The 23452-nt window shown below is 40.5% G+C and overlaps 1 protein-coding gene across 1 annotated transcript in view; it reads left to right on the top strand.

Moving 5' to 3' along the window:
* The window catches only part of rexo1 (REX1, RNA exonuclease 1 homolog), an 81246-nt gene that overhangs the window by 1249 nt on the left and 56545 nt on the right, over nucleotides 1–23452 (top strand). Inside the window, exon 2 of the mRNA XM_067968313.1 lies at nucleotides 19460–21363. Within this exon, the coding sequence (XP_067824414.1) occupies nucleotides 19460–21363 (1904 nt within the window). The remainder of the gene's footprint in view (nucleotides 1–19459; nucleotides 21364–23452) is intronic.

The following is a 23452-nucleotide window of genomic DNA, read 5'->3' as shown; positions in this document are numbered from 1 at the left end:
ATAGAAGTTTGGAGCTCAGAAGGGGACTATTCAGTTCTTTGCATAGCATTTCAAAACAAATCCCACTGCCCTGTTCTCTCCATAGAGCTATGAATCTTCCTCTGCTTCAAATATTTATTTTTCTCTTAAGAAATGTAATGATTTCTGCCTCAACTCCTGTCTGTGACAAAAATTCCATTCTTCAACAATTCCGTATGAAGAAATTTCTCATAACTTCAGTTCACTCTTAGCTGTTTTAAATTGATGGTCCTTCATCACTGATTTCCCCAACCAGAGAAAACAGAGTGGATAGTGAAAGACTATCAAAACCTGTCATAATTTTTAAAATCTCCTTTTAGCTTCTCTATTCCAATGGAAATAGCTCCAGATCTCAAGTGTCTCCTCATTATAGTTTCTCATTAAAAAGTATCATCCGAAATAATCTACTCTGCACACTCGGGCTTTAACAACTTTTCTGTAATGATGTACCCAAAACTGCACTGTGGCCTATCCATTGCCTTGTACAAATTTATCATTTTTTTTGGTCTTGTACTCTATGCCTGTATTTATAAAAACCCAAAGTACTATTGGTTTTATAGCTCTATCTACCTCTACTTGCAATTTCAAGTAATTATGTATTTGAATCCCTAGATCTCTGTTCCTTCACATTCTTCTGCATGTTTCAGTTGAGTGTATATTCTCATTCCTTGTTTCTTTGTAAAATGTATTGCTCACAGTTCTCTACATTAAATTGTATCTGCCACCTGTTTGCCCATTCTGCTAATTTGTCGATCTCCTCCTGAAGTCTTTTACAATCCATTTTATTGTTTGCCTTTGCCTAGCTGTTGTGGTGTTGGTACATTTTGATATTGTACTCCCAATGTTCAAATCTAAATCATCTAATGTGTATGAACAAAAGTGCATAGTATTGATCCATGGGATATGGCACTTCCAACCTTTATCCAATCTGAGCAGCACCTGTTAACCCTAACCCTCCTGTCTATTAGCTAATCCGCTATTCATTTGCTACACTTCCTCTTGTTACAAAAATTCAGATGTATAGTACGAGTCTTCTGAGACACCTTATGGTACACCTCTGAAAATCCATATGGAGTATATTTACTTGTACTCTTTTTATCCATGGTCACTTCTTCAAGAAATTTAATTTGTCAAACACAACCTTTCCTTTAACAAATCTGTGCTGGCTATTCTTGGTTCTGCCTTGTATTTCCAAATGCTCACTAATTTTATTTTGAATTACGGATTATTTTTTAAAATTCATTCATGGGATGTGGGCATTGCAGGCAAGGCCAGCATTTATTGCCCATCACTAATTGCCCTTGAGAAGGTGGTGGTGAGTTGCCGCCTTGAACGGCTGCAGTCAGTGTGGTGAAGGTACTCCTGCAGTGCTGTTAGGTAGGGAATTCTAGGATTTTGATCCAGCGATGAAGGAACGGCGATATATTTCCAAGTCAGGATGGTGTGTGGCTTGGAGGGGAATGTGCAGGTGGTGGTGTTTACATGCACCTGCTGCTCTTGTCCTTCTAGGTGGTAGAGGTCGTAGGTTTGGGAGATGCTGTCGAAGGAGTCTTGGCGAATTGCTGCAATGCAACTTGTAGATAAGAACATAAGAAATAGGAGCAGGAGTAGGCCAATCGGCCCCTCGAGCCTGCTCCGCCATTCAATAAGATCATGGCTGATCTGATCCTAACCTCAAGTCTAAATTCATGTCCTATTTCCTGCCCGCTCCCCGTAACCCCTAATTCCCTTTACTTCTAGGAAACTGTCTATTTCTGTTTTAAATTTATTTAATGATATAGCTTCCACAGCTTCCTGGGGCAGCAAATTCCACAGACCTACTACCCTCTGAGTGAAGAAGTTTCTCCTCATCTCAGTTTTGAAAGAGCCGCCCCTTATTCTAAGATTATGCCACACTGCGACCACGGTGCGCTAGTGGTGGAGGGAGTGAAAGTTTAAGGTGCTGGATAGGGTGCTAATCAAGCAGGTTGCTTTGTCCTGGATGGTGTCGAACTTCTTGAGTGTTGTTGGAGCTGCACTCATCCCGGCAAGTGGAGAGTATTCCATCACACTCCTGACTTGTGCCTTGTAGATGGTGGAAAGGCTTTGGGGAGTCAGGTGAGTCACTCACCGCAGAATACCCAGCCTCTGACCTGCTCTTGTAGCCACAGTATTTATGTGGCTGGTCCAGTTAAATTTCTGGTCGATGGTGATCCCCAGGATGTTGATAGTGGGGGATTCGACAATGGTAATGCCGTTGAATGTCAAGGGGAGGTGGTTGGACTCTCTCTTGTTGGAGATGGTCATTGCCTGGCACTTGTCTGGCGTGAATGTTACTTGCCACTCATCAGCCCAAGCCTGGATATTGTCCAGGTCTTGCTGCATGCGGGCACGGACTACTTCATTATCTGAGGGGTTGCGAATGGAATGGAACACTGTGTAATCATCAGCGAACATCCCCACTTCTGACCTTATGATGGGGGGGGAAGGACATCGATGAAGCAGCTAAAGATGGTTGAGCCTAGGACACTGCCCTGAGGAACTCCTGCAGCAATGTCCTGGGGCTGAAATGATTGGCCTACAACAACTTCCTTTGTGTAGCTATGACTCCAGCCACTGGAGACTTTGCCCCCTGATTCCCATTGACTTCAATTTTACTAGGGCTCCTTGGTGCCACACTCGGTCAAATGCTGCCTTGATGTCAAGGGCAGTCACTCTCACCTCACCTCTGGAATTCAGCTCTTTTGTCCATGTTTGGACCAAGGCTGTAATGAGGTCTGGAGCCGAGTGGTCCTGGCGGAACCCAAACTGAGCATCGTTGAGCAGGTTATTTTTGAGTAAGTGCTGCTTGATAGCACTGTCGACGACACCTTCCATCACTTTGCTGATGATTGCGAGTAGACTGATGGGACGGTAATTGGCCGGATTGGATTTGTTCTGCTTTTTGTGGACCGGACATACCTGGCCAATTTTCCACTTTGTGGCTGATGTCAGTGTTGCGGCTGTACTGGAACAGCTTGGCTAGAGGCGCGGCTAGTTCTGGAGCACAAGTCTTAAGCACTATAGCCGGGATGTTGTCGGGGCCCATAGCCTTTGCTGTATCCAGTGCACTCAGCCGTTTCTTGATATCACGGGGAGTGAATTGAATTGGTTGAGGAGTGGCTTCTGTGATGGTGGGGATCTGGGGAGGAGGCCAAGATGGATCATCCACTCGGCACTTCTGGCTGAAGATGGTTGCAAACGCTTCAGCCTGTCTTTTGCACTCGTGCTGAGCTCTGCCATCGTTGGGAATGGGGATGTTCATGGAGTCTCCTCCTGCTGTTAGTTGTTTAATTGTCCACCACCATTCAGACTGGATGTGGCAGGACTGCAGAGCTTTGATCTGATCCGTTGGTTGTGGGATCACTTAGCTCTGTCTATAGCATGCTGCTTTTGCTGTTTCGCATGCATGTAATCCTGTGTTGTAGCTTCACCAGGTTGGCATCTCATTTTTAGGTACGCTTGGTGTTGCTCCTGGCATGACCTTCTGCACTCGTTGAACCAGGGTTGATCCCTTGGCTTGATGGTAATGATAGAGTAAGGGATATACCGGGCCATGAGGTTACAGGTTGTGGTGGAATACAATTCTGCTGCTGTTGATGGCCCACGGCACTTCATGGATGCGCAGTTTTGAGTTGCTAGATCTGTTCTGAATCTATCCCATTTAGCACAGTGGTAATGCCACACAACACGATGGACGGTGTTCTAAGGGTTTTCCCACAATTGATGTTAGATTAATTACATAGAATGTACAGCACAGAAACAGGCCATTCGGCCCAACAGATCCATGTCGATGATTATGCTCCACACGAGCCTCCTCCCTCCCTACTTCATCTAACCATATCAACGTATCCTTCTATTCCTTTCTTCCTCATGTGTTTATCTAGCTTCCTCTTAAATGCATTTATGCTAGTTGCCTCAACTACTCCTTGTGGTAGCGAGTTCCACATTCTAACCACTCTTCAGGTAAAGAAGTTACTCCTGAATTCTCTATTGGATTTAAAAAATTCGTTCATGGGATGTGGGCGTCGCTGGCAACGCCAGCATTTATTGCCCATCCCTAATTGCCCGTGAGAAGGGCATGCATTTATGGCCCCTAGTTCTGGTTCCCCCTCTGAATGTAGAAACATCTTCTCCCCGTCTACCCTTTCACAATCTTAAGGATCTCTATCAGGTCACCCTTCAGTCGTTTTGCTAGAGAAAAGAGCCGGAGCCTGCTCAATCTTTCCTGATAGGTATAAGATCTATACCTATGTATAGTTACCTGGTTTATGTTTCTCGCTCTTCTTGAACAGACATATTGCACTGGCTGCCTACCAATCCCCTGGCATGTCTAAGGAGATTGAAAAATGATGATCACATCCGTTGTTATCTCCTATCTGAGTTCCTTTAATAGGCTAGGCTGCATGCTGTAAGGTTCTGGAGACTTCTCCACCTTGAAGCTAAATTCAGATTTTTCTTCTGAGTCGCTGGAATACCTGGCACTGAAATCCTGCATTACAGGTACTGATTCTGATTTTTAGTCACTTCCTGAGCATTGTATCTTGCCTTGATGGAGGTAATTGTGATAGGTTGTCTGACATCTGTTCTTAGCTGAGCACAAAGTGACCTTTGTGGTATGTTAGACAGTGAGGGCGCATCAGAGTCCTGGCACGCTCAATTCATTTGAAAGTGTATACTTGGTACTGAAGAGTCCTAAGGAGAAATAAATGAAAAAATATTTTACGAAATTTACAGGAAACTAGAAAACCTTGGTTAAGTGTCAGCCATTGCTCAGTAGCACTCTTGTCTCTGTCAGATGGATGTGGGTTCAAGCCCCACTCCAGAAACTTGAACACATAATCCAGGCTGACACTTAAGTGTAGCACTGAGGGAGTACTGCTCTGTCGGTGCCATCTTTCAGATTCAGTGTTAAACCGAGACCCCGTCTGCCCTTTCAGGTGGATGTAAAACGTCCCATGGCACAATTCTCCTGTTCTGGCCGATATTTATCCCTCAACCACCAGCAAAATAAATTATCTGGTCATTAATTGTATTGCTATTTGTGGGAACTTGCTATGCTTCATTGGCTATGAAGTGGCTTTGGGATGTCTTGAGGTCGTGAAAGTCACTATGTAAATGCAATTTCTTTCTTTCTTTCTTTGGCTAAGACCTTCTGAAACAGTACTTTGTGTTATGATGTGTAATAATAGCTTGCTTGACAGTAATAAAACCACTATAAGCTAAATTGACCTAGATTTGGCAATACAAATAGTAATTGTGTCTGATCACAAAATTGCCTAAATCTTAAATGCATGTTCAGTTTAATGTAGTAGAATGTTGCAGAATTTTTTTTAATATCTTAATTTTATTTATGCACTTCGAATCATACAGCGCAGAAGGATTCAGCCCATTGTGCCTGAGCCGACTCTTTGGAAGATCCATCCAATTAGGCCCAATTCCTTGCTCTTTTCCCCATAGCCCTGCAAATTTTTCCTTTTCAAGTTATATATCCTTTTAAAAGTTACTATTGAATCTGCTTACACCAGCCTTCCAGGCAGTACATTTCAGATCATAACTCGCTGCGTAAAAAAATTCTCTTCATCAACCCCCCCCCCCCCCCCCCCCCCCTGGTTCTTTTGCCATTTATCTTAAATCTGTGGTCTCTGGTTACTAACCCTCCTGTCAGTCGAAACAGTTTCTTTCTATCTACTCTATCAAAACCCCTCATAATTTTTAACACCTCTATTAAATCTCCACAAACCTTTTCCGCTATAAGAACGACAATCCCATCCTCTTTTGTGTCTCCACATAACTGAAGTCCCTCATCCCTGGTACCATTCTAGTAAACCTCCTCTGCAACCTCTCCAAGGCCTTGACATCCTTCCTAATGTGCGGTGTCCAGAATTGGACACACTATTCCAGCTGCGGCATAAATAGTAATTTTATAAAGGTTTACCATAACTTTGTTGCTTTTGTACTCTGTGCCTTTATTTATAAAGCCAAGAATCCCATATGCTTTTTTAACAGCCATCTCGACTTGGTCCTGCCACCTTCAAAGATTTGTGTACGTACGTCCCCATGTCTATCTGTTCCTGCACCCCCTTTAAAATTGTACCATTTAGTTTATATTGTCTCTCCTCATTTTCCTTCTAAAATGCATCATCTTACACTGCTCTGCATTAAATTTCATCTACCATGTGTCTGGCCATTTCACTAGTCTGTCTTTTGTCCTTCTGCAGCCTGCTATTATCCTCTTCACTATTTACTACATTTTCAAGTTTTGTATTATGTGCAAACTTTGAAATTATGCCTTGTATACCCAAGTCCAGGACATTAATATATATCAAAAAGAGCAGTGGTTCTAATAACGACCCCGGGGGACACCGTTCAGCCGGCTGCATTTTGACCTGATGTCTTTGTCAAACAATTTCTAATATTTTTGAGGATTTTGATAGAGCAAATAAGGAGAAACTGTTTCCACTGGCAGAAGGGTCGATAACCAGAGGAGACAGATTTAACCAGAGGGAAGATGAGGAGAAATATTTTAGGCAGCGAGTTGTTATGACCTGGAATGCACTGCATGAAAGGGTGCTGCAAGCAGATTCAGTGGTAACTTTTGAAAGGGAATTGGATAAATACTTGAAGGGGAGAAAATTGCAGGGCTATAGGGAAAGAGCATAGGAGTGGGACTAATTGGATAGCTTTTTCAAAGAGCTGGCACAGGCATAATGGGCCAAATGGCCTCCTGTGCTGCAAAATCCAATTATTCGCATGACATTTGGCATAGATAGCAACTATGTGGAAGGCATTACATTTGAAGCTTATTTGTGTTTCCCTACATTACAACAGTGTCTACACTTCAAAAGTACTTTATTGACTGTAAAGTGGATGTTCTGAGATGGTGAAAGGTATATAAATGAAATGTTTTTTTCTTTACACAGATGAAATAATGAAAGTGATTAGGGGTGAGAATGAAGTAATGTTCTGAGTACTGGAAATTTAGTTCAGTTTACTTGCAAGAAAATTATTACTATTGATTGGATAAAAACAAAATATTTTTAATACTGTGTTTGTGTTCCCTCCACTTTCCTTGTAGAATTTTATTTGTACAGGTTGCAAATACTTCTGGCTGCTCTTCATAGTAGGTACAGCACAGGAGGTGGCCATTCGGCCAATCATGCCTGTGCCGGCTCTTTGAAAGAGCTATCCAATTAGTCCCAATCCTATGCTGTTTCCCTATAGCCCTGCAATTTTCTCCCCTTTAAGTATTCATCCAGTTCCCTTTCGGAAGTTACTATTGACTCTGCTTCCACCGTTACATGCAGTGCATTCCAGATCATAACTCGCTGCAGAAAAAATTTCTCCTCATCTTCCCTCTGGTTCTTTTGCCAATTATCTTAAATCTGTGTCCTCTGGTTACTGACCCTTCTGCCACTGGAAACAGTTTTTCCTTCTTTACTCTATCAAAACTGTTCATGATTTTGAACACCTCTATCAAACCTCCCCTTAACCATCTCTGTTTTAAGGAGAACGACCCCAGCTTCTCCAGTCTCTCTGCATAACTGAAGTCCCTCATCCCTGGTACCGTTCTAGTAAATCTCTTCTGCATCCTCTCTAAGGCCTGGATTTAGGATTAGAAAATTCAAGACTACGCTGGCCCTGGCCAAGTGACTTTCAAGCTTTGGTGAGGCTGAAAGAACAACTTGGAAGAAACATCAGTGTGTTTGTTCATGCTTCATTTCCAATTATTTGTTTTTTTTCCTGCTTTTTATAATATTTCTGGTTTATTGTGGTGTTTCCTTTCCCAATTTACAAATCTCTTGTGTATTGATCAAAGGTCTACTTCATTCCGTTTTAGATTTGTTTTCTCTTGGGGTATGGTTGCAAGGGCACTGATTATCCTCCAGTAATTTGTCCAAGTGGCCATTGTTCATCTGTGGATTTGAACAGTGAATAGCACAGGCTGTTCTGCTGTGAGAAGTCTGACAGCCAAGCTCGATCCTGTCCTTGCCAGGCATCCACACTCGGGCTGCTGGATAGTGATGAGTGGGAACCCTGGCTGATTTTTATTTTTTTCCTTCTCTAACCTAGGAGTCTTGAGTATAATCTTAACACCCCCACTACCACGCTGACCTAAATCAGCCAAATCTGAGGATCAAATCTAGGACCTTTCTAGTCTGTTTGGTTTGTTAATTCACTGGATGAACTTATTAAGCCATCAGGCAGCCCTGTTGACTTGTTTGTGAATCAGAAGAAAATTCATCTGCAGTACAGAAGGCTGGTTGTGTGTGTGTGTGTGTGTGTGTGTGTGTGTGTGCGTCCGTCCGTCCCCAGGTTTTAACTAACATTCTGTAACTGCTACAACCCGTACCTCTCGTGAGTATCTGCCTAAACTGGAAACTTATCGGCGATTAAGTACATACCTGTCTCACTATTCCAGGAAGAAATACATTTGTACTCCAATGAGCTGTATCACTTGGTCTTCCAGATTTGCCATTTTAAAGAAAAATGTAGTTTTTGTGTATCCATAAATTATTTGACTATATTTAATTTTTCATAGATTTAAGGGTACTTCACCTGCTTTTTTTAAAAAAAGACATCAACACCAACTAGCATTTATATAGCACCTTTAACATAGTAAAATGTCCCAAGGTGCTTCAAAGGAGTGTTATCAAAGAAAATTTGACACTGAGCCACAAGATATTAGGATAGGTGACCAAAAGCTTGATCAAAGAGGTAGGTTTTAAGAAGTGTGTTTAAAGGTGGGGGGGGGGGGGGGGTGCTGTTTAGGGAGGGAATTCCAGAACTTAAGTGAACAATCTGCTATCAGATCTCTGTCAATGCCCTCTTCAGCTAGATCATATAAAACGCATGATACCACCCAAGCAGGACAGCCCTTTCCAGTTTCCCTGTCACCTCTATGATGTTGCAACTTCTGGCATGAATTATATCTCTATATATGAGGTATTGAACTTGTTTTCTTTCCCTCTGGTGCTAGGTGTTAATGCTTCAGTGCTGAGTATTGTTGCCAGGCACAAAATCTGGTACTGTTAATTCAAAGTTACTTTTTGTTTTTTTTTAAAAATTGCAATTATCCTTTTCAAATTAAACAAAAAAGGCACATTTTACTTACAGGGGAAAAATTGAATTGGCTGATTTCCCTCATTCTAAACCTTGACACTAAAGCCAGTTGTGATGTCCCTGCATCCAACGTGCCTGAAATCAGCTAACTCAGCACAGACTAGGAATTGAACCTGAGACCTTCTGATACAGTTGTGTTGCTATTACCAACCTAGCCGTTGGAGAAGCTTGCATTTAATTTTTTTCTAAAATTTCATTTGATCGTTACATTTTGAAATTTATCCTGCAAAAATCTAAAGTTGCATTTGTTTCAGTACTGGTTTTTGAAAATCAGTCAGTTCATTCAAAAAGAAAGTAAGTTTAGAAACAGAAAGTGAAATGGGGACAGTTTTCTGAAGTGTTGTCTGAACTCTAATTTTGGCATCGTACTTCGTGTTGAACTGTTTGGACTGCACTTGGTGAAGGAAGGCAGAATACTTCAATCAGGCAGTCAGATCATTTTACAGAATTGCCTATCACCCAGACATGTGTGATGGGTGAGAATGGTCAGTTGTCGACTAGACTGATGAGTAGATCAGTGTTTCCTCTGAAAGGGATGTGGCTAACTGTTATCTGATTGGAAAACATTAGTAACCACAACTGCAACCAAATGCATGTTTACACATAGAATGGACTGGAGGGAGAGAATGTGGAAAAAGGTCATTACACATTTTGAACTATTTTTATAGTTAAAATTGGGGAGGTGTTCTTAAAAAGAGAATAATATGATTTTCCTTATTTTCTTTTAACCTGCACAGTTATTTCAGTCCTACTATTGCAGATTATAAAATTCTGAAGGATATTTTTTAAAAAAAAGGGATTTCTATGCAGAAATTTCAGATCACAATGAATCTTATGACTCTCGCATATATTTTGCTGACATGTTTGTCGTACTCTGTAGTGTATATTTTTCTGTACCATTTTATCTGTGGCATTGGTGAGAGACAAACATTGATTCTCTTCCTGCTTGTTCCCCACATTTTTTTCATCTGTCTTTCTTTGTCTCTCTCGCACTCTTTGTCTCACTCTTCCCCTCTCTCCATGTCTTTCACATGCTTTCTATTATTGGGGATTCTGTCTCTGTTATGTGTTTGACATCATTAATGTGATGGGAATATTTTCTCTGGCTATTTCTAATGAAATCTTAAACCCATTCTTTCAGAATGCTTTTACAATTTTGCTGCAACCCTCTTACTATGCTTATGATACGAACACATAGAAACTGAAAAAAAAAATCATGCAACCCATTATTGTTTCTGTCTGTTTTTCTCTGAATCTAATTGCTGCTTTCTGACTTTTGTCCATTCTCTGTTTCTTACTGTTGCTCACACACCTTCTCCGTCTTTCACTGTTTTTATTTGTTTGCCTCCTCACGTGGAACCTGGAGCCAGTCTTAGGCCTCTGACACTATAATTGTAGCAAGAATGGTGTCCTCCCAGGAGGGATGTGTGGCATTGTGTGATGCTTTCTTATATTTGCACATATGACCAAGGCTTCCTGCATTCCCTTCCAGACCAGGAGTGAGTGAGTGGGTAGATTGGTAGCTGCCTGGTACTGGGAAGGAGCAAGTGGGGAGGCTGGGCCTGGAAGGGGGAGATGGTGACAATAGATAGAATCTGATATTGTTAATAGTCTAGTTATATGATGCCATATACTATCTGGTGCAGGTACCACCATCTTAGATACAGTTTGAACTATGCTTTGCCCTCAAGATTCATGATGCCATTGGAGCTGCTCAACTGACTAATTGCCTTGCATCTTATTGCCATTATCCTTTATTTAAAGTGTCCAAAATACGAATCATTCGGCCGAACAGGTCTATGCCGGTGTTTATGATCCACACGAGCCTCCTCCCAATCCTCTTCATCTAACCCTATCAGCATAACCTTCTATTCCTTTCTCCCTCATATGCTTCTCTTGCTTCCCTTTAAATGCATCTATGTTATTCGCCTCAATTCCTTGTGGCAGTGAGTTCCACATTCTAACCACTCTGAGTAAAGAAGTTAGGTTAATAATTTTTCAATGTTAATTTAAATATTAAAATATAAAGTTTTCAAACAGTTTAAACTTCAGTTTATTGTAGCTGCAGTTATATGCAATGGGTATGACGCTGAAGTTGATGTGGTGATGGTCTCACACTGCTTGCTTAAATATGATTTGGTTGATTTTGCATCCAGATTACAGTATACACTTGGGTGTCACAAAGCTGAAACCACTACACATTGACACAAACTGTGTCGTCCAGCTAGTCTATTTGGTGAATATATCCTAACAGCATCTTTGTTTACAAAATTTAATAAACCATCTTGCATCACTTTTTTTGTTCTCTTTCTTGATTTGCACCAATGTTCCAACATAGTTTGTATATTTGGCAAATGGAGAGCAGTCAACAAAGAGGCCTTCCATTCCAGTATTGGTCTTATGACTTGGATATTGGCTAGCTTCCAAATAGTGTTATGATGGAGTACTGTATGTGAAAGAGAAACAGTGTTGCTATTAAATATAATTATTTGTTTTATAAAATGGCACTTGTAATAAGGTCTACATAGTCTATTAAGAACATAATTTTAGATCCTGTTTTTGTAACGACTTTCTTCACTAGATTCGCAGTAATCTAGGGCATGAAAAGAAAATGTTCAGACAAGTTGTACTGCAGAATGTACGAAATTGCACCAGTTATATGGTAAAATAGTCTGGTGCAGACCGTGCAAATATGAATTGTTCTTAGTTTGGTGTGCACTATGCAAATTGTATGCTTGAAAAAACTTAAGCTAGGCCAAAAATTTCTAACCCTTCTTGTGAATACCGAGTTTGGGTGTTGTAATTTGGCTTCTTTAATTGGACATTTGAGTGGCGCTGTTCTGTTTGTTTATACTGCTGGTTTTAGCAAAGCTGCTCCATGGGTCATATATTTTTAGTTTTTGATTTTGGAGCGTGTGTGTGTGTGTGTGTGTGTGTGTGTGTGTGTGTGTGTTAACCACTGCACTTAGTTTTATGCTTTTGAAGAAAAAGGTGGATGACTAGAAAGCAGTATGGTGTCATGAACTGGATGCAGTTTTAAATTTGACCGTTTTTTTCGGTGTTTAACTTGTTGAGGATCCCATCGCTAGTCAGTGTTTTGCTCGTGGGCGCTAGTATGAATGCTCCAATATGTTGCACAATAAAGTGGTGATATGGAGTTCAAGGATAGCCCCATTGTGGGAATGGGAGGGGGAGGGAGTTAGTCACCTAGAGTTATTTGACTACATCTTATGGCTTGTTGAGTCCCAGGTGACAGATCTCAAACCTGAAACATTGACCCTATCTTCCTCTCTCCACAGATGCTTCCTGACCTGGTGAGTGTTTCTAGTATTTTTGAATTTTATTTCAGATTTCCAGCATCTGCAGTATTTTGCTTTTTGCTGCCCAGTTGAGAGTAGTCATGATGTGGAGATGCCGGTGATGGACTGGGGTTGACAATTGTAAACAATTTTACAACACCAAGTTATAGTCCAGCAATTTTATTTTAAATTCACAAGCTTTCGGAGATTTTCTCCTTCCTCAGGCAAATGTTTCAAGATCTCCTTGAAGCCTACGCATTTATACATATTGAACAATAAAACATGGTGTTTACATGGTGTTTACATGGTGTTTGCAGGGGCAGTCTGTAAACACCATGTTTTATTGTTCAATATGTATAAATGCATAGGCTTCAAGGAGATCTTGAAACATTTGCCTGAGGAAGGAGAAAATCTCCGAAAGCTTGTGAATTTAAAATAAAATTGCTGGACTATAACTTGGTGTTGTAAAATTGTTTACAGTTGAGAGTAGTTAACTAAGCATAGATTAGTGATCAAACCTGTGACTGCTAGGTCTGTATGACTGAGTACGCACCACACATTATTTCTTCTTCAGAATGATTTGCCTCACTTAAGAGGAACACTTTATTTCTGGCTCAGTGGTATCACTCTCACCTCTGCATCAGAAGTCATTGGTTCAAGTCCCACTTGAGGACTTGAGCACATAATCTGGGCTGATACTTGAGTGCAGTACTGAGAAAGTCGGAGGTGCCAATTTTCAAATCAGCTGTTAAACCCTATTTGCCCCCTCAGGTGGATATAGAAGATCTCATGGCACTATTTGAAGAAGAGCAGAGGAGTTTTCCTGGTGCCATGGCTAACATTTATCCCTCAACCAACACCACTAATGTAAGGAATCTTGCAACACCAGGTTATAGCCCAACAGTTTTATTTGAAAATCACAAGCTTTCGGAGGCTTGTGATTTTCAAATAAAACTGTTGGACTATAACCTGGTGTTGTAAGATTCCTTACATTTGCCCACCCCAGTCCATCACCGGCATCTCCACATCATCAACACCACTAAAATCAGATTAGCTGGTCTTTCATTTCATTGATGTTTGTGGGACCTTGCTGAGCATAAACTAGCTGCTGCAGTTGGCTACATTACAACAGTGACTACACTTCAAAAGTAATTAATTGACTGTAAAAACACTTAGGATGTTCTGAGAATTTTTCATCTTGTACTCCAGTAGATGTGCCTTTGGGTGCTGAGTGCAGATCCACATTAGATTGAGTCTGATCTGCTCAACCAACGTGTTGAAAAAATGGTTGATCAGAGCTAAGAGCCAGTGGGAGATAAAAAGTAAATTTAGGAACACGATATAGCAATTTGGAAGTGTTTAGTATGACGTTCGAGTATCATTATGATACCTGTTACTGCAAATGAATTACATTTCTTTTACAAACATGACCAAATTTATTAACTTTTGAAGTGACTGCAGAATCAGACTTTTTTTGCCAATTTTGTCCCTTGTTCCTGTCTTTAAGAGGTCCAAGGTGCTCTTTCAGAGCTCTTAACATGTGGCCATTTTACATGGATGAGTTTTTTTTTATTCGTTCACGGGATGTGGGCGTCGCTGGTGAGGCCAGCATTTATTGCCCATCCCTAATTGCCCTCGAGAAGGTGGTGGTGAGCCGCCGCCTTGAACCGCTGCAGTCCGTGTGGTGACGGTTCTCCCACAGTGCTGTTAGGAAGGGAGTTCCAGGATTTTGACCCAGCGACAATGAAGGAACGGCGATATATTTCCAAGTCGGGATGGTGTGTGACTTGGAGGGGAACGTGCAGGTGGTGTTGTTCCCATGCGCCTGCTGCCCTTGTCCTTCTAGGTGGTAGAGGTCGCGGGTTTGGGAGCTGCTGTCGAAGAAGCCTTGGCGAGTTGCTGCAGTGCATCCTGTGGATGGTGCACACTGCAGCCACTGTGCGCTGGTGGTGAAGGGAGTGAATGTTTAGGGTGGTGGATGGGGTGCCAATCAAGCGGGCTGCTTTATCTTGGATGGTGTCGAGCTTCTTGAGTGTTGTTGGAGCTGCACTCATCCAGGCAAGTGGAGAGTATTCCATCACACTCCTGACTTGTGCCTTGTAGATGGTGGAAAGGCTTTGGGGAGTCAGGAGGTGAGTCACTCGCCGCAGAATACCCAGCCTCTGACCTGCTCTCGTAGCCACAGTATTTATATGGCTGGTCCAGTTCAGTTTCTGGTCAATGGTGACCCCCAGGATGTTGATGGTGGGGGATTCGGCGATGGTAATGCCGTTGAATGTCAAGGGGAGGTGGTTGGACTCTCTCTTGTTGGAGATGGTCATTGCCTGGCACTTATCTGGCGTGAATGTTACTTGCCACTTATGAGCCCAAGCCTGGATGTTGTCCAGGTCTTGCTGCATGCGGTCTCGGACTGCTTCATTATCTGAGGGGTTGCGAATGGGACTGAACACTGTGCAGTCATCAGCAAACATCCCCATTTCTGACCTTATGATGGAGGGAAGGTCATTGATGAAGCAGCTGAAGATGGTTGGGCCAAGTTGAGATGGTGAGCAGGCTATTCAGCTGTAGATGGCATCGCAACCAAGCATAAGCCTGTCCTCATTGCATAACAGTCAGGAGCAGAGCCTTGGGTGATTTTTCACCCCCCACCCTGGGGTAAGGCTTCCCCTATTGCCATCCCAATGGACATCAGCTAACTCGGGACAGAGAATTGAACTTTACCTGTATGGCTCAGTTGCATGCTATCTTTACCTTTGCACGAGTCACATCTAGATATTTTTGACTAGAGCTGAGTTCAACTCCCCATGGTGCCTCAATTGGGACCTACAGTTAAGAGTTGGGAATTTGCACATCATTAGAAATTGTTGCAGTGTTGTGCGTGCTGTAAATATGCTGTTTTCAGGACCAACTTTGAGTGGGAGCTAATTTATACTGCTATCAGGAGCATTCTGGAACAAATCCATTGGGAACAACGGGGGCTGTGATTTTAGACCAGCCTGAGAACTGCGCTTGCTCATTGACCCCAGGAATCCCCACTACATGCTAGGGATTTAAAGGAATTCCAGTGCAAGAGCTGTTGCTTTTGAATTGAAAACAATTATCTCTTGACTCCCTTTAATTTCAAACTCAGAAGTTTCCCACAGGTTAGTGGAATAGTGCAAGTAATTAATATGTGCATTCTTGAACAATGCACAAAATTATGAAGGGTACTTTGAAGACAAAATCATCACTGAGGCATATGCGCTTTTCTCATACCGAGAGGTGTTTTTAAGGGATGGTCTAGTGAGACATTAGCAGCTGTGTAACCCTGGGATCTCTGATACCACAAGCATATTATCTTCAGAAACCAAGTGGTCCCTTGTCAGCAGTGCATATTGCAAACATGAGTGGTGTAGTGAGTGGCATGCTGCAAAGTTAAATTCTAGGAAGACATGAACAAGTATATTTTATTCCTGTTGAGCGACCAGAATTGTGGTAATTAAATGTTTGTCTGTTTGCAAATCTAATTTTAGACATTGGAATAGAATAGCACATGGCTTCGTACTGTACAAAAATCATACTATAGGTAGATAATGGTTAAGATACTTGATGTGAACTGCAAATGTGGCAGTATTTCTGAACAGTTATTGTAGTGCATTTTACATGTTTGTGCTTTTTCTTTTCTAGTATAAGTACTTGCACTGTACAGAAAATATTATATTTGCTTCTACTTTGTAGCCATGAAAGGAATTTTGCTGCTGAGCTTAAAAACTGGTGCAGTTAAGAAAAAATGCTTGGTTCAATATGTTAAAATATATATTCAGCTATTGATGAGTTAAAGTAATACTATCAGTTGCCTTTATTAACGTCTTGTAGTGTACGGTGCTGTGTATTGCACTGTACAGTATAACTATCAGACTATTGCTTCATAACTTGTTTATTTAAAGCATATTATGTTAAATTAAGCAATGTATTTTTTTCTTCCATGTTACTAAAATTGCAAAAAAAGTGTGTGTTTGTTTTATATATTGCACATACCTATTGCGAAGTAGGTGCACAATAGATTTTGAGCGCCTGCCGTTCAAGTTCGGAAGATTGTGCCAAAGGGATAATGTGCTTTTTCACTGTGATTTTACTAGCGTTGCTTTCTAGGCTCACACATGAAAAATGATCTTGAGGTAGGTATCTGAAAGCTGACATTACCTGCAGAGCCATACCTCAATGCAAGTCACTAACTTCAGGAGAGAGGGGGGAGAAAAAAGGAGCAGGATTTCTCGTCCTGAGGTCAATTATAGGATCTATGCTGTTGCTACAGCTGAGATCTTCTAACTCGGTATAGATCAGAGATTGACTGTGCGATCATCTTGGTCTATCTGGCTTAGTACCATACTACAATTTGAATTGTGAGGCCATACAATTTTTATGACTCCAGCAATTCTGTATCACTTTTAGTTTGCTAAACTAAGTCAGTTATCGAGGTCAATGCAATTTACAATGGCCAGGAATTTCCTGAGACTTGCGCCATTGGAATGGTACATCTACGCTGTTGGATCCATTTTCCAGCGCAAAGGTCCCAGGAAATTATGGTCCAGTGTGAATAATTACGGAATTGAGTTATGGTACCCTTACCAAAACCATGAAAAGTGGATCATTACCTAGCCCCAGCCCCCCCCAATTCAAGTCAGACGTTAGTGAATTCCCTGTATTTATGCTAATTTTCTCACTGCAGCCACTTAGACTGAAAAATATTGTCGCAGGTGGGCCCTTGGTCACCTGGGATCGACGTGATTTATAGCTCTCACGTGATGAATACCAAGTCCAAGTTTTCTAATTTACAGCCCTCCTAACACTGGGCTAAACCTCTTCTTTCTTGTAGGGCTCTTATTTTTAAGTAATTACACCTAAATGAATTTAAGGGAAATTGTTGCTGTTTTAGGGAGGGAGGGAGAGAGCCCAGAAAAGCCAAATGAAAGCAACACAGTTACATTTTCCAACGTTGTGTTACTTTGTGTGATATGCTTCTGGAAAGCTATGCCAGTGACTTTACAAATTTGAAGATACCTTTTTTGTTCAAAAGATGTAGACATGATGAAAATAATTATTGAGTAATATTCTGGAGTTGATGACTCAAGACTTCAAATTGTGGCGACTACCTTGATGACATTTGTTAGACCAGACCTAGAAGTTGTTTATTCAGCCCACAGTATCTGCTGAGCCTCCAGACTTTGGACATATAGTAAAAATGAAAACATTAAAAAATCGTAGGTTTTTACGTTTCTTGCCTTCTGAATTAATTTTCTGGCAGCAGAAGCTGACAGGCTTTTTTCAATGCATACTGCTGTGACACTGCAATCTGTCTGTTTTGGAATATGTTTGGTTATATGCATTCCTAGTGCAACACTGTTCCATTAGCCAATTTGTACAAACGCAGATCATGTTCAGCAACATAAAGATTGGCACGTGAAATATGGCAGCCTTTAAAAAGGGAGCTGTTGTGCTAGGTTGTAGCGATAAGTCACTCTGGATTGAAATTTGATAGTGATATTTAGTCAGTTCCATTTCAGTCCTTACCAGAAAATCATCCTTAATGAACATCTGCCTCTGGTGAAAAATAGTGGAACATTGTTTACTTTCTAGTTGCGGGAGTATATCTATATCCTGCTGTAGGATTGTTATCTTTAAAGTTTATTTTACTATAAAAATTACTGTCAAAAAGCATTGCAGTGCACAACAATGTGTGTTCCTTTCTTATGTTGTAGCTTACCAATGAAAAGAATATAAATGATTCACTTAACAGTTTAATTGGGATCAGTACCTGGTGTTAAGAAAAACTGTTGGGGAACTAAAAGTTGGTTGGGGAAGTCCCTTTAATGATGTGAGCAGTCTTCAAAAATGGATACATTTAAGTTTCAGTTTGAGTTTGTACCATAGCTGTGCTTCAAATAAACTTGGTTTCAGGTCAAGATTCACTAGTACAATGAATGCTTGTAGCTGCAGTAGTAATGGCAGCAAAATATCTCATCTGCATGAGAATACTAAATAATTTATAAAAAGTTTATTTCAGGGAATTTTTAGTACAGTTATAAGTATATGGTTGTAACACTAGTTTACCTCCTTTTGGTTTATATATTTTTCACCTCTGTTGTAGGGGTTGCTTTGTCATGTACTATTTCTGTGCCGACAATGGGCGAGCAAAAAACTCCCAAGCCTTTATCAATGATACATTTGAAGCAGCTGTTGGAATATTTATGTCTGGGTTGCCCCCCTATTAGATTTTAAATTTTTGTTTTTGCTCTGCCTATCTGTGGGGAATCTTGTTGCTGTCATTCAGCATCTCCCCCAGAGGCAGACAGACTAGGAACTTTGAGAAATTATTGGATGGGGGAGGAGAGAAGGGTATAGTAGGAGAAAGCACGCAACTCTTTGTTAATACATTGCACCACTATTGCACCTAGCTGAAGTAAATGCCATGAGCAACAGAGAAATTTTGCCATTTGAAGCTATCGTTTGTGACTCCTGCCCATGTACAATTTCGAAGCATATTTTGCTGACTATCTTTTGATTGGCAATGCCTGCTCCAATAGTTTGCAAAGTAGCAACATGTCAGCAGTTAGCAACAAGCTCAGTTTAAGTGGTTAGATTCCTAAATCAAAATGTAAACATCTTGATTCTGGCTTTTGAAAGACTTATTACCACTAGTTTCCTTTTCTCTTCATGCCACTCTCTCAAAATAACTTTTTAAATTAGAATAATATTTTTGCTTTGGTAAGGAAGTACCTAGAGAGAAAGAAAAGGAAGAGCAAGAAATTTAAATAGTAGCTACCTTACCATGTGCAAATGTACTTTTGTCAGCTGAGCTTTGAATTCATATTGATCTAAATAGTTTATATTGGTGCTAATGGCTATAGAATAGTTTGAAAGGAAAATACTGTACTTTTGTCAGATTAGTTCAATAATTTTGTAGATCCATTTGAATCTTTTACTTAATATTTACAGTGCTTTAATGTCTGTCTTTCTTTTAGACCATGGTTATGATCCTTATAATCCTGAGCTTCCTAAGGGTTCATCCAGAAATGGAGACGGGACACCAGGTGACCTTACAGAGTCCAGCTCCAGTACGCTGGAGTTGGAGCTGGTCAACAAAGCCATTGAGGCCGTCAAGAATGAGGTTGAAAGAGAGCAGAAAAGGCTGTCAAGATATGAGGATCTTCTCGATGCAGAGGAGGAGTATGTCCCTTCAACACCAACTACACAGAAGGCCAAGAGCAAGACCAAGAGTTGCACAGAGCTTTTACCTAATCAGGATAAGTTGATAAACTCTTTAGAATATAATCCAGATAGTTATCACCTAAATAGTAATGTAGAGTACACCCCTACTCCACTTTCTGTTACTGCTTGTTCCAGTAAATATACTTTGGATACAGATGATGAAGCTGATGTAAAGGGTAATTCGTTGAAATATGTCCCAACGCTTGTGACTAAGCCAGTCAAATATACTACCTCTGTACTCAGTAATAAATATGTGGTAGACAACACCAAGCCATGCACTGATTTAGAGTATGATCCTTTGTTGAACTATTCAGCAAGGCTGATGGGCAAAAAAAAGACAAAGGAGGAACGTGGGACCAAGAGGCCCAGACAGAAGAGCTCAGAGGAGCCTTATATACCTACAGCAAAGAAGCGCTGCCATCGCTTGAACTCAGCCACTTATGATGTGGACATGGAGTTCCCAGACTCTGGAGATGAACTTAGTAATAACTATCCACAAAGTTGTGGGGATTCTTCAAAGTTTCAAAATGCCGTGTTTGGTGAAAAAAAGTCGGATGAAGGATTGTCTTTGAAGACAAAAGATTTGAATAAGCGGTCTGTGAAAGAGATTGCAGTTCAGTATGATGTAGACGATGTTTACAGTTTTGAGAGCAAACAACAGAAGAATAGAGGGAAACAGAAGTTGAAGTCCACCAGACATTCATCTAAGATTTCAAAATGTAGCAAGGAAGAACTTAAAGAACAAGAACGTAAAGAGAAAAAGGATAAAGGTAGTGACCTAGATGGTTCAAAGATGAAGGTGAGAAAGGACAAAATTGATAGCACTAAAAGGAAATCTTTCCATCACATAGAGAAAGCTAGCAAAAAGGGGAAAATAAAATGTGTCAAGGAAAGTCTAGAAATTAAGCATGAAAAGCAAGGGGAGAAATTGAAAAACAAAGTAAAGAATGGTGATAGCTCATCAATTGAAAAGAAACACAAAGGAGCTGAGAAAAATGAGGTCAAAGAAGAAAAGCAAAAGGTTAAAAGTGATGGAAGTTCTAGTAGAAGGTTGGAAAAAGCAAAAATGAGCAAATTGGATGGGGTAAAAAATGAAAACCGATCAAAGTCTAGATCAAACAGTTCATCTGAGAGTTCAGGAAAAATCAAAGGTCATGAAGTTAAGATCATAAGTACCCAGAAATCTGACAAAAATAATGACAACTCGAAATCCAAAGCATCGATGCATAAAAATGGGGCTCATGTAGGCAGTAAAAGCAAAGATAAGGAGATCAAGGAGTCAAAATCTGTGAAAGATATAGCAAAGTATCCAGAAAAAAGAAAAGAAAAAGCAAGCTTAATAAAGCGAACACTCAGTCACACAGACTTATTTGGTGATGACAGTAGTGATGATGAAAGCAGCAGTAAACCCGTCGCTGCAGTGAATTATGAGTCGGATTCAGACTCTGATAGAGACCCCTATATCAACAGCGGTTCTAGTGACGATGAAACTGGGGAAAATATTGAACAAAGGGCTTTCTCTTCAGAGGATGAGATTGATTTCCCTGGTCTCGAAAAGGATTTTGAATTTGAATCTGACCCTATGGAGGAATGTCTAAGGATTTTCAATGAGTCTAATGAAGTAAAGAATGAAGATAAGGGCAGAGTTTCCAAGCAGGTAAGATTCTAATTGTGTTTTTTGTTTGAAATATTTCATTTTATTGAATTTTTTTTTTGTATTTTTTTTGAATGTGGGCAAGCTTCACTTTCCCTGATCTCCTTGGGTTTTGCACCAACTGTGTCTGAGGGTAGATACTCAAGCAGCTCTGGAGTAACTATCAATACTCCCCTGAGCAGTGTAATTGGGCATATGTAAGAGTGACCTGGTCAAGATTTTTTTTTCGACTGATGTTTTCCATGTGGGGAAGCCTGTGGTCTCTTTTCAGTGCTTTACATGTGATGTGACTGAGATCCTAGCAATGTGTGGCACAATGTTGATACTCCAGTATACTGCACCACTCTACTTTTCTTGAGATTAAATCCAAGGTAGCATCAATCCATTTTCTTTCCTTCTGTTATTAAAGTAGCATGTCTGGCTTCTGTCGTACTCAACTTTTTGTTATACCTCAAAGGAGAGTACTAAGGGATGCTCCAGGAATGCAAAATACTAAGGCTAGGATGTCTGTAATCTCTTACTTGACCTCCAGGAACCCAGAACTAGACTTTGAATGCAGCACATCCTCATTCACCATAAGCAGCATCAAAAGGAAATTCCTGAGTAGTAATTATTATAGAAACGTTACATACGTGGGTCCTTCCTGCCTGTCAGATTTCCAAATTTATTCATATGCAGTTTCATTTTAGCAAGGCGCAGGCAAACCAATTAAGTGACTCAAATACTGCTGAACTTTTTTTAATCTGCCTTTTCCCCCCTCAGGCAGTCAACTGCAGACACTTTTTAAAAAAAATGCAATTTTTAACATGTTTTAAAAGAAACTTAAAAACAATATTTCAGCTTACCCATATTATTGCCCAACTTTGGTTGTCAATCTATTAAATCTTTTCCCCCCTTAGACCTAACCTCTATCAGAGGAATGGGCTGAAGTTTGGCTCTGAGCTGTCATGAGCAACACCCCTGTCCCCTCACTTCCCCCTGCCTGACTAGTGCTCAACCCTGGACCACACTCCCGATGTTGTCAGACTCCCAAGATTGTTCTCAGTGCCGCCAAACAACAGGAACAGCTCCCACCAGTTCTCTGAAAATTCAGGAGAATTCCAGTGCTGCTTGATGTCTCAATCGCCTCCAAAACACCAATAAAAATCCCAGAATATCATGTAATAATGCAATTTGACTTATTCAGTTATTGCAAAATAGTGGTCCTGATAATACATTGCGAGTGATCATGCATAACCCTATTGTTCTAAAACAGCATGAGCACAGCCGTGGAGATCCAATAGTATCCATATATTAAAAATCTGCTTTTTGTCCACAAATCTTAATTCCTGTATCAACATTCTAAGTCAACATTTACAATTGGAAAACTGTATGTAAGCATGAACATTTCACTGTTGTAGTACTACATAATTCAAATGCTTTTTGAAAGAAAAATGCATTCTATTTTTTCTCTAACTGAACTTTCTAATGTCAAAATATGGTTTTAAGCAACAAATTCAAAAAATTACATATTTTGCAATAACATGGTTACGTTTATTTATTTTGTGTCTTTTAATACCTTCAGTAAAGTTTTTACTTTAAGGCCTCAGCCTATCCCAAAAGTCTGGGCTTGAACTTGATATTGATGCCAAGAACAATGACTTTAGAAAATGAAGGCGGGTCCTGCAACCTGAGCTGTGCAGTACGCAGAGTTTCCAAGTCAGAATGCCTGCAATCATACTTAACAAAGACAAACCAAGCCAGGGTTGTGACCTGCAGCCTGAACCCCAATTAAACTTTGACTTCGCCCAGTGTTTACTTAAGAACAGTTAGAGTCTGTGACTGTAAGGGCTCAGTTTCACCTCAGCAGCAGAATAATGCATTTTACGTTATATGGTATAGCACTCTTGCCCTGATTTAAAACCCACGTATTATCCAACTTACCTTGCGCAATACCACAGGAGATCCAGTAACTTAAAAAAAAATTGTCACATACCTGTACAATCTGATACATGTAAGTTTGCATATTTATCTAACAATGTCTACTGGATTGGTTGCTGATATTGATTTCTAGATAATTTGTACAAAAAAGTAAAGTAGAAATAATTGTTCA

This window comes from Heptranchias perlo, chromosome 29 (genome assembly GCF_035084215.1).
Source record: "Heptranchias perlo isolate sHepPer1 chromosome 29, sHepPer1.hap1, whole genome shotgun sequence".
In the NCBI taxonomy this organism is placed as follows: domain Eukaryota; kingdom Metazoa; phylum Chordata; class Chondrichthyes; order Hexanchiformes; family Hexanchidae; genus Heptranchias; species Heptranchias perlo.
Note: the sequence above shows the minus strand (reverse complement) of the source record. Positions and strands in the feature narration are given on the sequence as shown.